Below are 16,106 nucleotides of genomic sequence, written 5' to 3'. Positions count from 1 at the left end.
ATCGCTGCCTCTCCCGACTCCAACCAGGCCCATCATCCTAGATAGCTTTGCTCCTGTTTCTTTGCCAGAGTTAACCAAACTAGTTAACTCTATGAAGACCTCTGCATGCCCCCTTGACATCTTAACCTCATCTTTGTTTAAAAGTGCTTTTCTGTCCATCGGTCCCAGCGTGCTCTCTATAAGTAATGCTCCTCTGGTTTCTGGTCAGGTCCCTGCTTACTTTAGGAACTCTGTAATCCACCCGCTTCTTAAAAAACCGAGTCTCGACCCCTCTCTCTATAGCAGCTTCAGACCCATCTCTAAACTTCCGTTCATCTCCAAGATCTTGGAAAAGGTTGTGGCTAAACAACTCACAGCTGCTCTTGATGAACACAACATCTATGATAGCTTCCAGTCAGGTTTTCGTAGAGCTCATTCTACTGAAACAGCTCTTCTTAGGGTCTCTAATGACCTTCTGACTCACCGTGATGCAGGGTTCTGTTCTGTTCTGGTCCTGTTGGACCTGATTGCAGCCTTTGACTCTGTTGACCATCATCTGCTACTCGAGAGGCTGAGAGACTGGGTAGGCCTATCAGGATCTGCTCTGGAGTGGTTCTCCTCTTATCTTTCTGAGCGCTCCTTTTCTGTGGCCGTCTCCAAGTTTAGGTCCTCCACCACCTCCCTTACCCATGGTGTCCCACAAGGTTCTGTGCTGGGACCTCTACTCTTCCTCCTCTATCTGCTTCCTCTTCAGCACATCCTGAGTTCCTTCAAAGGAATCTCTTACCATCTTTATGCAGATGACATCCAACTGTACATCTCCTTTAAGCCCCATGAGATGTCTAAGCTGCAGTTGTTACACTGATGCTTAGACTCTATCAAAACCTGGATGGCTGGGAGCTTTCTTCAGCTGAATGAAGATAAGACTGAGATCCTCATCTGTGCCCCAGACAAGCTGGCTCCCAAAGTCAGAGACTCTCTTGGTCAGCTTGCTTCTCACACCAAACCTTTTGTCAGGAATCTTGGTGTGGCCTTTGACCCAGCTCTCACCCGGATTCTCATGCCAGTTATCTTGTTCACTCTTCCTTCTTCCATCTCAGGAACATTGCTAAGCTGAGTCCCATTCTGTCTCGCTCTGAACTTGAGACATTTATCCACACCTTCATCTCCTCACGCTTAGACTACTGTAACTCTCTTTTCACATGTCTGAGCAGAACCTCCCTGAACCGTCTACAGGTGGTTCAGAATGCCTGTGCTCGGCTTCTGACCAAGTCCTCCAAACACACCCACATCACCCCGCTTCTCCTCCAGCTTCACTGGCTGCCAGTCAACTTCAGGGTTCATTTCAAAATCCTGGTTATGGTCTATAGGACCCTACATGGACAAGCACCATCTTACATTGGTGATCTTCTTAGTCCCTACACCCCCCAGCAGGTCCCTGAGGTCCAGTGATCAAAGCCTACTGGTTGTGCAGCACCAGGCTAAAGACCAAAGGTGACAGATCATTTGCTGCTGTGGCCCCCAGACTCTGGAACTCTCTCCCCCTGAGCCTGAGATCAGTGGACTCAGTGGTCTCCTTCAAAAAGCAGCTGAAGACTCACTTGTTCAAGCTGGCTTTTGTATGACCTTCTTCACCACTCTCCCTTTATTCTGCTCTCCCCACCTATTCCACCTTCCTCAGGATCCACTGATTTCCCTCTTTCCTATTCACTCTCTCTCTTTCTTAACATTTTTTTCTTTTAAATCGCAATTGCTTATTCTTGCTCATTTTAAATATATTTTTAAACATTTTCGGAATGCTTTTTTATATTTTTGTTTTTGTTTTTGTGAAGTGCATCGTAATTTTTATCTTGAGAGGCGCTATAGAAATGATATTTTCTTCTTCAAAGACATGCACTAAAATTAACTTAATCAATAAAGCTATCTGTGCTTTCTTTAGTTGGTCACAAATTATACTTTAAAAGAGTTTTCTGCCTCATTTAGGAGGGTTAATAATTGATTTAGTCAGTCCATCACTGATTTAAAGCCATCAACCTAAAATGAACTTTTAACAGAAAGGAGCTTGTTGTGATGTTCACAGGGCGATGTCACCATGCTTTATGTTTTGATGCCAACGTCTACCATTACACAGGCTGTCAGAGGATAAGCTGATGAGCTACAGAGCTTGCTATACTTCATCCTCGCTGTATGTCTGCATAGGGCAGAGCCTAAGCATAAGAATGCACGCTTATAAATACATTTATTTGAAATTAAAAAAGGAACGCTTAGAAAAATATTTTGATGTTACTGAGATAATTAAATCAAATAAGGCCTTATTTTTATTTATTTTATTTTATTTTTTACAAATTGTTACATTTTTAAGGCATGGTGTGTAATATTTTTACTTGTTTACCATCAAATTCTGTGCATCCTGTTCACAAATGTGTCCCTTTTTCATTTATATTTCTCACCAAGGCCTATTCTAAGTATTCCTGTTAGCTTGAAGTTTAAGTTCATATCGTTTGACTTTTTCCATGAGACATTCTTCCATCTGCTCCATATCTGCTGGTAGATATCTTCACACACTCATTTTCAGTTTTTTTTGGGGGGGGGGGGGGGGGGGGGGGCTGTGCTTTTGGTAAATTAAAAAGAAAGTGGCGTCCTGACCAATCACAAGCTTGCAGTTAAAAAAAATTGGGCATGTCTCCGTTAACTTCTGTGGGCCTGCCGCAGAGCCCTTGTATTGAGGCATCATGGTGATGCAGATGGAGAAGCATAAATCAGGCCTTACAGAGCAAAAAAAGTCAGTCTTCAACAGGGGTCACCGACCTTTATGCAGCTGAGAGTTACTTCATGGATCCTGTGCCTTACAAAGTGCTACCAGTGATACAATAGTGACCTTTGAACTAGGTCAGAGTTAAACTAAACTTTATGTATAATAAACATTTTAAGATAATTATAGTTTTAAATATATGTGAATTCATTTGTGATTAAAAAAGATGGCAGCTGATTTTTTTTATTTTAGACTTGTGCTATTTGGTGAAAAGCCCTCATGGTTCCTGGGGCACTGTGGTGCCTGGGCTGGTGAACCTCCCCTGTTGATTTGCCAAAAAGGAATCTAAATCCCTGAATGCCAGCATACCTGTCTGAAAAAACAATTAATAGCTAAATAATTCCGAATTCATTATTATTCTGCGTTCAAACTGGGTTATTTTCCTGACATTTACAGGAGGAAATCACATGGATAGTCTCAACCTTTTATCTTGAAACAGGTTTAATGTCTTTCAAACACAGTGAGGAGTTTGATGGATGTGAACAGAATATTGAGCAGGAGAACTAAGGCATCTTGGGAATGTTGAGCTCAAGTGCAGCCTCACTGATCTTCACCCCAAAAAATGATGTCATTTTAAATTAAGAGATGAAATATTTATTATCCATTAGCATGATGAGGTTTTCGTTAGTATTCAGAAGGAGAACACATTTTTTAAACCTGATAACAAAGAATGAATCTGAGCTAAATTTTGAGTCTTTGTTCTTACTGAGAACTGAAGTATAAAATGAGATTTAAGTCATTAAAATATATTTGATTTGTAGTGTTGCTTACATTAGGTTAAGGTCAGGCTCATCTCCGGTTGAGCCCTCGTTGGAGTGGTCCAATTAACAGTGTGTGTCTCTCTCTAAGGGGGACTGTCAGGAAAGCTGTGCAGTCAGTAATTAGTCCGCTCTCTCCCCAGGACATGACAGCAGCTAACACTTTGGGCCATCGGGGAGAGGAATAAAAACCAGAGTCACATCCTTCCTCCCAGAGGGGGCAGGTGCAGCCATCCTGTGGGCAGTGGAGCGTGTGAACGGCTGAGCCTGACATTGGTGCTGTTAAAACGATTAGTCAGAAATATGCTCCCTCTCTTACTATTTTATCAGAACTTTTAATAAATGCAATTCAGCAGTAACACCTACTTATGTTCTTACTGTTGAGAATCGGTCGACGGCTGATCTGCATCCTGTTAAAAGACAAAGATTCTGATGCATGTATATTTCAGGTATTGGTTTAAAAACAAACCCGTGCAGAAATGTTACCTGATTGTGTTCACACACCCTGCTGAGATATTTTCAGATTGATTTTTCAAACAAGTCATGCACTGACCTATGCGGCATGTGAGCAATGACGTGAAAGAGATTACCATGTAAATAAAGGATGAGAGCATCTCCAACAGGCTTTAAATGACCAGAAATACAGCTGCAGCATCAGTGTTGAGTCTCACATTTTATATGTGTTTAGTGAAGATCTGTTATACCATTAACAGATGCTGCAGTGACAAAGGAAACATCTATAAATTAAATGCTAGAGCTGAGCGGTAGCTCACTCTGTCCTCTGGTTGTAATTGCAGTGGAATCCCTGTGTGATGGACACGCAAGTCTCCCCCCGAACGATGATTATTGTAGCCTGTCAGCGATTGCCCTTCTGTTGGCGTTAAGATTAGGTCAGTGTATTGTGTTATCCTTTTCAGGATGGTATGTTAAAGCTTCTATTATTTATAGTTTCTCTGAAATACAATTGGGGGTGGGGGGTTCGAGTCAAACCTGTTGAAGAACAGATTAAGCTCATTGGCCCAGTTCTGATCCCCCTCGAATGTTCCACAGGAACCACTCCTCCCACTGTGTCCAGTGATGTTCCTGAGTTCTCTCCATGCGTCTTGAGCATTGTTCAGCCCCAGCTGTTCCTCCAGCTTATTTATGTAGCAGTTTTTTCCCCCATCTGATCTTGTGTTTGAGCTCCTTCTGGACTTGTTTCTGCTCCTCTTTATCACCAGCAATAAAAGGTTTCTTCTTATTGTACAGCTTATTGTTGGAGAAACACCTCACTCTTCTATGTTGAGGCAGTCTTCTCCACACAGAAGTTCACATAGTCAGTGACAGTGGGTCAGGCTCTCAATGTCTTCTCCATGAGTGCTGCTTAGTGTCTCCCAGTCTGTGGATTGGAAGTAATCATTCAGTCTCTCACTAACTTCTTCAGACCAAACTTTCACAGACTTCTTCTTGCATAATGAACTTTTATTTAATGCTTATTACTGCATTAAGTAAGGTTTAGGAATAAACTTTAGTTAGCTGTTACTTAATGCTTATTCACTCCTAATATGCAACCATAGTAAATGATTACTTGAGTCGTAAAGGGTTTACTGACACATTAGCTAACATGGTAATTAATGCAGAGAAAAACATGCATGATGCTAAGTAATTGCATAATGCAATTTTTGTTTCATGCTTATTATGGCATTAAGTAAGGCTTAGAAATAATAGTTAACATCTTAGTAATGCATTAAATAATATATTTAGCAATGCTATGTATTGCATAAAAGTAGTTGTTAATACTTTTATAGTTTTTACTGCATAATAATGCACTAACGTTAATAAAGGACCCTTACTGTAGAGTGTCACCAATTATTTTTTTATTGTTTTAAATTCTTCATAATTAGATTCGTTAAAAAATCAACAGAGTGATGAGCATGAGCAGACAGGTGGAGAAGGTCCTTGATCAGGCGGACTGAGAAAGTCTGCCCTGTCTTTATAGCACAGGATGATTGGAGATGACAGACAGCTGGATCAGGAACAACTTCTTAAATAAACAAAGAAGATGAAGAAAATGAATAACAACATGAATACAGAGCAGACTGGATAATATATCAGTCTGATTTGACTCAACTTTAAAGATAATTGCATTATTATTATTATTATTATTAATAGTCATGAATTTAATTAAATGAATAGTTGTGGAGGAAGTCACTTGATGGACTTCTGAGTTTATACCCTCCAGCATCATGGATGATGGGTCTCTATGGACCCTGAAGTATGCCAAAGACTAAAGGACTGGTGTTGGTTTTATGGGTAAACATTTACAATTCTCAGCAATGGTTTTAAGAGAACCCATTAACCTCCATCAGAGACCGAGGACAGAAAGCTTAACAATCAGAGTGAACACAGTACATAAGCAAATATTAAATCTGATTTTGTTGCTATGTCTCACTTAAACACCTCTGACATCAACTTAGGAGTTGCTTTGTAACTCAAGTCAATTTGGCTTTGACAGAAATACGTAGCACTTCTTAAATGCAAAAAGTAAAGACATTGTGTTAGTTTTTTTTATTTCATTGTTGTTATAATGCTTCTTATATAGTTAGAAGGCCTGATTAGACAACTTCACAGTAAAACTTGTGAGGCTCTTTCGTGGATTAAGTAACACACAAGTGACTGAGCAGGTCCTCCACAGAGGTGTGTCAAAAGAACCTTCTCCTTGTTATGAGCGTCAGATGCTTCCAGGTGTGTGACTGACACCTGGGAGGTGGGGGGTTGTCATTGCTCACTTCTTTAACTGTGTTGCTCATTCCATAGAACATACATGCAAAATCTTTAAGCACACAGTAAACAATGGCAATGCACATTTAATTTACTTTTGATATAATGTAATAGAAGCATGTATACATTTGACTGAGGACAGAACACTGGGGACACAAGGATCAAGTCTATGATGAGGAGGACGAGTTAGAACATTTTAGAGAATGTCATCTCATACCAGGGCTAAAGTAAGACCAGACTAATGGGGTTTTAGTATTTTGCTGTAAGTGGTGACAAAGAAAGCACTTAGATTCAACATGGCCAATTAGAGTGCTTTATATTAGATTCTCTAAAACCAGATGTTAAACAAAAAATTTGAACCATTCATCTGGATCGACAGGCAGATTGGTGCTATGTCCATGCTGCAGGGGCTGTGCCAGTCTGTTGTGTTGAAGAGAGAGCTGAGCAGGAAGGTGAAACTCTCCATTTACTCATCAATCTACGTTCCAGCCCTCACCTATGGTCACGAGCTTTGGGTAGTGACCGAAAGAACGAGATTGCGGATACAAGCGTCTGAAATGAGTTTCCTCCATCGGGTGTCTGGGCTGTCTCTTAGAGATAGGGTGAGAAGCTCGGTCATCCAGGAGGGGCTTGGATTAGACCCGCTGCTTCTCCGCATCAAGAGGAGCCAGTTGAGGTTGCTCTGGTTAGGATGCCTCCCGAACGCCTTCCTGGTGAGGTTTTCCAGGCACGTCCAACCGGGAGGAGGCCTAAAGGAAAACCCCGGACATGCAGGATGTTTCTCAGCTGTAGGGAACACCTTGGGATTTCTCCAGAGGAGCTGGCTCCAGTGACTGGGGAGAGGGAAGCCTGGGCCTCTCTGCTAAGGCAGGGTGGATGGATTTGTGCACTTAATGACAGAATCATAAAAAAGAAAGAAGTAACTGAATCACAAATTGAACAAATTATACTGAAACTTAAGTTCCTCGGACTCAGTCTATTTCCATCACAAAACCTTTATTTGATCTTCTGTTGGTTAGAGAACGCGTTTGTGCCATAAAAGAAACAAACAAAAAATATGATGCTGATAATTCTCAAGTGGCTCTGCTGAGATAAATAAAGCCAAACTAGATGCTGCTTCTGCTCCTCTGTTGCCTGGTGAGCGTGGACGCGCTTGGCTGAGAGAAGCAGAGGGAGCTGTCGTGAACGCGCCAGCCTGTATGAACGTGGTACTGTGCGCGTGTGTGTGTGTGAGAGAGAGGGAGAGAGAGGGGGGGAGGCTCTGCAGTGTCTTGGCAGCTGCAGTGCATCTCCCTCCGTCTGCGATGCTTCCGCGGCCGATCCCTGCCTCCTCTTCCTCCGCCTTCACCTGCCAGCTCTAACCGAGATGAAGTCGAACTGAACCTGCACGTTCACACTTGCTCGCTGCAGCCTCTGGAGACACTCACATTTGCTCAAAAAGGAGGAAATTATTAAAAAAGAGAGAAGAAGAACAGGAAAAAATCAACAGACTAGATTTTTTTAATGGAAAATGGCGATACGGAAAAGATCTCGCAGCATCTTCTGCTTAGTATCGCTCCAAATTATTCTGATTTTCAGCGTATCGTGGCCTGGAGCGCTGGGTCTCACATTCCCACAGCAATACACGTAAGTAATAGTGACCAAAAACGCAGCCGGGTTCCGATGGGAGACAACTTTGGGTCTGACCATTGCAGCTGATTAGCTACTTCTCTCATCCTGCATTTTCTTCCTCTATCTTCTTGCTGTTGTTACATAATTCTCCACGGTTGGTGATTACATCCATGCAAACGCAGTGCATGTGGAGATCAGGGAAGGTGCTGTCTACACTGTGGCTCAGCATCCATCTGAGATTTACGCATCATTTGCAGCGACATGAGCGCAATCAGACGTCCGACCTCCTGAAAGTCTGTTCATTAAGTTTTAAATCAAGAAAAAAAATCATTACATCTGGTCAGTTTACGATTAATAGCAGAGACATCAAATTTCATTTTCATAAAGATGCTGAGTTTTAATGAAACACTCATGACTCATTTTTCTGTTAAATTAAAGAGCTGTCTTTTTAAATTTACACTTTCAGTGTTAATTTGGCCACATTCTGTTTGTACATTTTAAAAGCAGAACAGTGCGTAAATGATTTAGTGAAACTTCTTTTAAATCCGGTTTTTGTGAATCTTGTTGGGATTAAAGTTGCATTTAAACAGAAGAAGGAAGAAGTGGTTTACACACTTCCTTCCTGCTGAAAGCTGATTGAAATATTCATGATTTAATTGGTCTTATGTCTCAACGTTTACAGGGACCATTTGGCCATCTTTGGGTTTGTTTTTATATGTAAACATTATGAATAAATACACTTGTACCTTTATATGGTTTTTGAAATGGCCTAAGTTTGGAGAAACAGGGTTTGCATCCGTCTGATGATCTAGTCCAAACACAGCTAAGGCCAAAGCTGTATCCTGCAATAAATCTCACACGGCACACTTTATTCACACGTAATTCTAAATTCATTTACAGGAGTAATTAGGGCTGTACCACACCATCCCCAATGATTTTAATATATATTTAAATATTTTATGTGATACAAAGTGTCCTTTTGGGGAATAAACTCTAGGTCACCTCGATGCATGCTCATTTAGGTAAAGGCATTGTTACACATTGGATTTAGCAGATAGATTCAAAATTACATCATAAAAACTAAAAGATGAAAATACTACTTGCAAGCTGCCATCACAAAAAATGTTTTTAGTTTTTACTGTATTGTCATAAATAGCACCACTGGTGGAGCTAAAAGGTTGAAACAACATACTTCACTAGCCGTTAGCTCATCAATCTTGCTGGATGGAAATGTTTTCCAACTGGATGTTGTTCACAGAGATATTTAAAACAGGGGTGTTAGTGAAAATTGAATGTTTTTACACAGGAACACATTTCAAAAGGGTTGAAATGTCCATCTACCCCATGTGGCTGGCGTTTCAGCAGTGATCTAGGCCCTTCTCCACGCTGCTCTGGAGAGAGGAACTGGCCAGATGGTCATCTCATCTTCAGGGCACACAGTGGAAGCCCTCTGGCCAATCACAACTGGGGATCATGGGTGTATTTACCAATTAGAAACAGGGTCTGTAAATCATGTGTGTGTGTGTGTGTGTGTGTGTGTGTGTGTGTGTGTGTGTGTGTGTGTGTGTGTGTGTGTGTTATGATGAATGAGGTTATTTGAAATAGATAGTTGCTGCTTTCTCCTCCTCCTCCTCTGCTGGTTTTTCTGCTGAGTGCTCTGAAACAGCTTCATGGTCCTGCCCAGGGTGTCTTCATGTAAGCTAAATGAAGCAGAATCGCTACTCTGAAGAGAGCTACTTCTTTCTGTCCCTGTTTCTAGGCACGGCGTGCAAAGACAAATAAGTATGACTAATCAGATCATATTCAAACTTCTGTAAAGAGAACAAAAATATAAAACAGATTTGAAAAATACGTAATGAACACATTTGAAATTATTCTAACCTGATCATTAATCAAACCAACTAAAGCATAAATGGAAGTAAATTTAAAAATAGACTAATAGAAATAACGAGCTTATTTTGAAAACCAATAAACACAGTGGTGCAATTGAAAATGGTCCAATTAAGTGGCTTGGTTGCAAAAGCTAAGCTATGGATGATTTTTTATTGCTGGGCTTATTTGTTTGCTAACACTACCTTAAAATTCTCTTCCTGCCAGCTTCAAATGATGCAAAGTAAATAAATCCCTTTGTTTGCTTCCAGAAATAAGTGACAGCCACGTGGAAGCTCACGCTTCTTTACATTCAAACAAAATGAAACTGAAATCTTGAACAAATCGAGAATTTTCACACTAACATTGCATTTGGCTCCAAAACAAGCCGGGTTGGTGATTTTAGTGGAATCGGTTTTCCACAATTAGCATATATTTGACCAATTCTGATCATAAATGTAATTGATTAAAAGAAATCCCTGTAGTATGTGACTTTCCAGGCAAAATTGATTTAATTTACTAATAAACCAGGATTTAATACAAATAAAAAACAACCATAAACCAAGACTGAAGAACTCTGCCGTTCTTTGTGAGATATTATTATGTGGTGAACCACTGAGCTGTACTCTTGTTGGACTTCACACATAAAATCAGTTGTTTTATCCCCAGATATATTCCGAGCTCAGTGGAGTTCATTCATACATTATTCATGGAATGTTGTTTATTTATGATTTTTTTTATAGCATTTTACTTTGAAAAACATTGCTGGTGGTTATATTTATCTGTTTGTTTATTTATTTATTTATTTATTTATTTATTTATTTATTTATTTATTTATTTATTTATTTATTCTTCTGGTGTTCACTGAGTGGAAAAGAAAGCCAACTTTTTGTATTTTTAAGGTTTTAAAGTTTAGGTTGAGTACAAACGAACACATAAATATGCCCAGGGTTTCCCCCAGAACATGAGTGAAGCCTGGCGCTCCTCCGTGAGAGGGGTGGAGGGTGGGGTGTGTGTGTGTGTGGGGGGGGGGGGGGGGGGGGGGACGCGCGCCCCTCTCTGGGGTGGGGTGCGGGGTGGTGGGGGTGGGGGGGTTTGGGGGTTGCACACGTTCCGCTGCTGTTTCTCACCAGTGGCGGATTTAGCAATTTGGGGGCCCAAGGCGAACACAGACATAGGGCCCCTTACACAAAATTTACAACAATCTTATCTTTAGCTGGATTTGCGAAACTCTCCCCTCTTCTGACACAAGTTACTTTCCTTTTTTATTAGTCCTCCTCCTTTTTCCTGTATTTCCCTCCCTTTGAGCGCTTTCAATATTTGCTCTGCTTTCTTTTACCTGTCAGTGCTCCTGTGCTTTTGCCTTTGTCTATGTTTTCCTCCCTTTAAACATTTTACATTGTCTTTCCTTTTCTGCTTCCTTTGATGTTTACATCGATAAACAATGTCACTTTCAGAAGTGCGCATGTCCAATCCCGTCCGCAGCGACAGGTTGGTAATAAGAATATTGTGGCATTAACAGAGGGGTGCCGGCGGTCAGGGCTAGGGGGCCCCCCAACACAAGGGGGCCCCAGGTGGCCGTCGACCTGTGCCTAATGGCAAAACCGCCACTGTTTCTCACCAGTATCAGCTGACGGAGGTCACTAGTTTCGTTGTGCCGTTTGTGTCAGCGGACACAGAAGGGTTGGGAAGGGGGGGCATGGCATGACACTTAGCCTGGCGGGTGGGCAAGCAAAGCCTGGCGGGCCGCCAGGCTTATAAAGCGCTGGGGGAAACCCTGATGCACATACTTCTTATGTTTAAACATACACATAAAATAAACTAACAACTTTCTTAATGTAAAAAACAAAAAACAGAACTTACTATTTTAGGGCCCTAAGAAGGATTAGTAGCCTCAGGGGTTATTGTAAGTGGTTTGTAAGCGTTTGAAAGCTCAGTTTGACGTTATGTTAAATACAATTTAAAAAAAAACCCACCAAAACAAGCTCATTCACACAGACTAAAAGGTCATAATAATGTCATTTTCTGATAAACTGAGTTAAAATCAGGGTAAATGACTAATTTGACTGTAAATCAACATGAACTTATTACAATGATGCAAAGCTCATTATGCAAATTGCTGAGTAATAAATACAGCCTAATGCACAGACGGCTTAATAGTGCTTACTTTTTCAGGTTATTCTTCCTTTGAGCCAGCCACTGAGCTCTCCTCAATAGACTCTTCTATCTTCAAGACAATATCAATGAGATTTTACTGCTATGAGACACGTCAATAAAACACATTTACTGTGTAACGTTAAACAGGATAATTATAAAATGGACTGACTGATTTATTTTCTTTTTCTTTTCATTCTGTTTATGAGCCCTATGCAGTCTTCTCTCTTCTTATTGATAGTTACTGATTCTAGACCCACATAAAGTCTCTTTAATGTCTTAAATGGATGAAAGAGGAAGAAAACCGAGTCACTAATCCACCTGAGCTTTATGTCTTGATTATAAGCCTATCAAGACAGCATATTTTATTAGATTACGAGGTGAAACACTTGGTTCATTTATTTAGAAATCCAGGCTGGAAAACTGCTTTTATTTGATTCTGATTGCATAAATATGCTCTTATGTTAAGTCAGTGTTGGATGATATCTCCCTTGACTCTAAGGTTCACGGTTGTGCAAAATTACATTTCTGTTAGGAAAATGCAATTGAGGAAAAACATCTATTTAATGTCTTCAAAGTCCGTGTGGGAGTAGCAATAATGTTTTAATAATTTATGGATTTAGTTATTTATGCTGTGTTGTTTAAACAAAAACAGCTTTAGCTGCATGATGAGAATATGACGTTGGCAGAAAATCTTTTTCTTCCAACTCCAGTTCTCTGACTTCTCCCTCTCAAGCTCCTGCTCACTCTGACGGGTCACATCTCGTTACGCCTCTCTGTCTTTCTTCACACGAGTGTGTGACTACAGCAGGTTGTGCATGTACTCTCCAGCTCAGACACAGAGTCTTCTGATGTCTGACTGGGCTCATGAAAAGAGAAAATGGAGCACAAAGTAAAAAAATATCAACAAAAAAACCTCCAAACCCTTGTGCTTCAGCTTCAGTTGGAGCTTCTCTGCTCTTCTGTTGGCTGCAGATATAAAACAAACCTGATTTAGTCTGATTTACACCAGAGTGTATTCACTTAATTGGTGATGCCGCATATAAAGAAGCATATAATGGCCGAAAAACAGCGTCGTCTGGGCTTTACAAAGTGCTGTGCAAGTTGCTCAAGTCCACGGCTCAGGAAACCCTGAAACCAGTTTGAAAGCTATATCTTAAAGTGTTAAAAACTCTTTAGTGTTGCTTTAAAACTCTATATTGTAAACATAATCAATCAAACTGCCTTTGGAGTGATAATTACTTACCGACTCGGGTTTCACACTTCAGTTTGGTACATTCTAGAAAGTCTTTTTGACAAAAAAGTGCAAATGAAGCTGTACTGGGGTTGGCTTTTCATTAGGTCTGAACTCTCTATTTCAGATCAACCGGAATAGAAACAGAAAAGGAATACGCAGTTGCACCGTCCTGTGAGCCAAGGGAAGATTTGGTGCTCATCTGACAGCAGGAACAAGCTTGACAAAGCTTTAATCTGCGACACTGCCTCGTAACTCTGCTCCGAGCTGTCTGACTGATAATGAATCCACTCGCTGGGCACTTACAGGATTTTCTGGGCATTAAGCTGCATTTCTCAGTTAGCTAACACAGGTAGAAAGCTCAAACGTGTCCAGTGCTCAGCCAAGGAACAGAGGTTAAAATTCATATTTTGTTTAATGCTGAGGAGGATGTACTCCCTTTTATTATCACCATTCTTATGGCTTGTGTCTGACACCTCAACACGGTGTGGTAGGAGAGGAAAGACACTGATTCTTACACTGCAGGATGGGACTTTTGTGCTGATTTGATGTGTGGGTGGCTTTGAACTAGCAGATTAGGATGTGATTATCCCCCAGCATTTGTTATTTAGGTAGCATATATATGAGAATATTAGTGTGGATTCATAATGTTAATGAGTGAAACAATAACGAGTTGAGCAATAATACGCCGATACTGCACATTTGATTAAACCCCCTAAGGAATGCTATGTTTACTTTAGAATCCCAACAGAAAAACAAAGATGGGGAAAATAATAGTATTTCATACCTTAATTAAATTCTTTGTTGTTTTGATTATTTTAGAGTGGCAACAAATTGAGAAGCATTTGCCAACAAACCTGGGAACAAAGCTGCAGCTAGTTTTATTATTTAAAGAACAAGTTCACTGAGAAACAGTTTTTACTCATTATTTTTAAATATGAACCGTCACTCTGAGTTTCATTGCAGGCTGAGCGTGAAAATTGTTTATGTTTATGTATTTAGCAGACGCTTTTGTCCAAAGCCACTTACAAGTGATAATCGACATGTTGCCCTTGAGGCTAACAACAACAATAACAACAAATTAACAACAACAATAACAACAACTTGACATCAATCATGGAGAGGAGGGAACAAGGAGTGGACAGTAGAGGGGGGGGGGGGTGTGCAGGGAGGGTGCTAGTTTAGAAGATGCTCTCTGAAGAGCAGGGTCTTCAGGAGTTTCTTGAAAATTGAAAAGGAAGCCCCTGTTCTGGTAGTGCTTGGTAGGTCATTCCACATTTGTGGAACGATGCATGAGAATAGTCTGGATTGTCCTGAGCGTGGTGTAGGCACTGCTAGCCGACGATCCTGTCATGACCGGAGCAGCCGGGCCGAGACGTAAGCCTTTGCAAGAGGATTTAGGTAGATGGGAGCCGTACCATCTTGGACTTTGTATGCTAGTGTTAGCAATTCGAATTTGATGCGTGCTGCTAGCGGTAGCCAGTGGAGCTCAATGAACAGAGGGGTGACGTGTGCTCTTTTTGGCTGATTGAAGACCAGATGCGCCACTGCGTTCTGGACCATTTGAAGAGGTCTCACAGTACAGCCTGGAAGACCAGTTAGAAGGGCATTGCAGTAATCGAGGTGGGGGATGACAGTAGATTGCACCAGGAGCTGGGTGGCATGTTGAGTTAGGTATGGTCTGATCTTTCGTATGTTATACAGCGCAAAGCAGCATGAACGAGCAACAGAGGCAACGTGATCTTTAAAGGTCAGGTGTTCATCAATCACAACACCCAGATTTCGAACTGCCTTTGAAGGAGCCAGAGATAGGATGTCATTTCGGATTGTGCTGTATGGATGGTTTTGCTGGGATGACAAGTAGTTCAGTTTTAGAGAGGTTGAGTTGGAGATGGTGGGATTTCATCCATTTTGATATGTCAGAGAGACAGTTTGATATTCGTGCAGAGACAGTGTGTTCGTCCGGTGGAAATGACAGATAGAGCTGGGTGTCATCTGCAAAGCAGTGGTAGGAGAAGCCATGTGATCGAATGATCTCACCCAGTGAGGTGGTGTATATGACAAAGAGAAGAGGTCCTAATACAGAGCCCTGGTGGACTCCTGTGGCAAGATGGTGCACAGTAGAGGATTGTCCAAGCCAAGATACACTGAATGATGGTCCTGTGAGGTACGATTCAAACCAGGCGTGTGCTTTCTCTGTGATGTCCATGCCAGAGAGTGTGGACAAAAGGAAGCCATGGTTGACAGTGTCAAATGCTGCCGATAAGTCGAGCAGGATAAGCACTGAGGATTTGGCAGTCACACTAGCTTCTTTTGAAGATTGCGTCACTGCTAACAGAGCAGTTTCAGTGGAGTGGCCCTTTTTGAACCCAGATTGGTAAGGGTCAAGCAGACAGTTTAGTGAGAGGTATTCTGTGATCTGCTTGAAAGCCACATTTTCAATGATTTTGGACAGGAAAGGGAGGAAAGAGATAGGTCGGTAGTTACCCACATGATTTGTCTTCTACCCCTATTTCCTGGATTAGCAGCTGATAGAAAAACAGACGGGGAAATGCTCAGATCACAGAAAACCACAAAGATCTATATCACACTGAAAACTATCATTCGTGGGCTCACCCATGTTGGTTTGTGACAAAGAAAGCAGATATCTGGGCACCCACCTAAATAACGATGAATTTGGCACAATTTAGCATAATTAGTTTTGGGATTAAATGTTACTTGAAATTATCTTGATGTTGAGTCATAAGATGAGATGCCAAAGTTTCCATGAGAAAATGAAAATGAGTATAGACCGATTGAAGTTGTTTACATCTGGGTAACTGCGCACATCCACACTAGCTGGAGGGCAAGAACCCTGTCTCCAGCCATCATCCAGAGCTGTATCTCCACGATTTAAGCTACCAAAATAAAACCTAGGGATTTAGAGATT

At 41.2% G+C, this 16,106-nt stretch overlaps 1 protein-coding gene across 1 annotated transcript in view; it reads left to right on the top strand.

The window, feature by feature from the left end:
* Positions 1 to 7,678: 7,678 nt before the first annotated feature.
* Positions 7,679 to 16,106, top strand: part of cacna2d2b (calcium channel, voltage-dependent, alpha 2/delta subunit 2b) — a 41,386-nt gene continuing 32,958 nt past the window's right edge. The window contains exon 1 of the mRNA XM_015958816.3: positions 7,679 to 7,935. Coding sequence (XP_015814302.3) covers positions 7,820 to 7,935 — 116 coding nt within the window. The 5' untranslated portion in view covers positions 7,679 to 7,819. The remainder of the gene's footprint in view (positions 7,936 to 16,106) is intronic.

Source organism: Nothobranchius furzeri, chromosome 3 (assembly GCF_043380555.1).
Source record: "Nothobranchius furzeri strain GRZ-AD chromosome 3, NfurGRZ-RIMD1, whole genome shotgun sequence".
In the NCBI taxonomy this organism is placed as follows: domain Eukaryota; kingdom Metazoa; phylum Chordata; class Actinopteri; order Cyprinodontiformes; family Nothobranchiidae; genus Nothobranchius; species Nothobranchius furzeri.
Note: the sequence above shows the minus strand (reverse complement) of the source record. Positions and strands in the feature narration are given on the sequence as shown.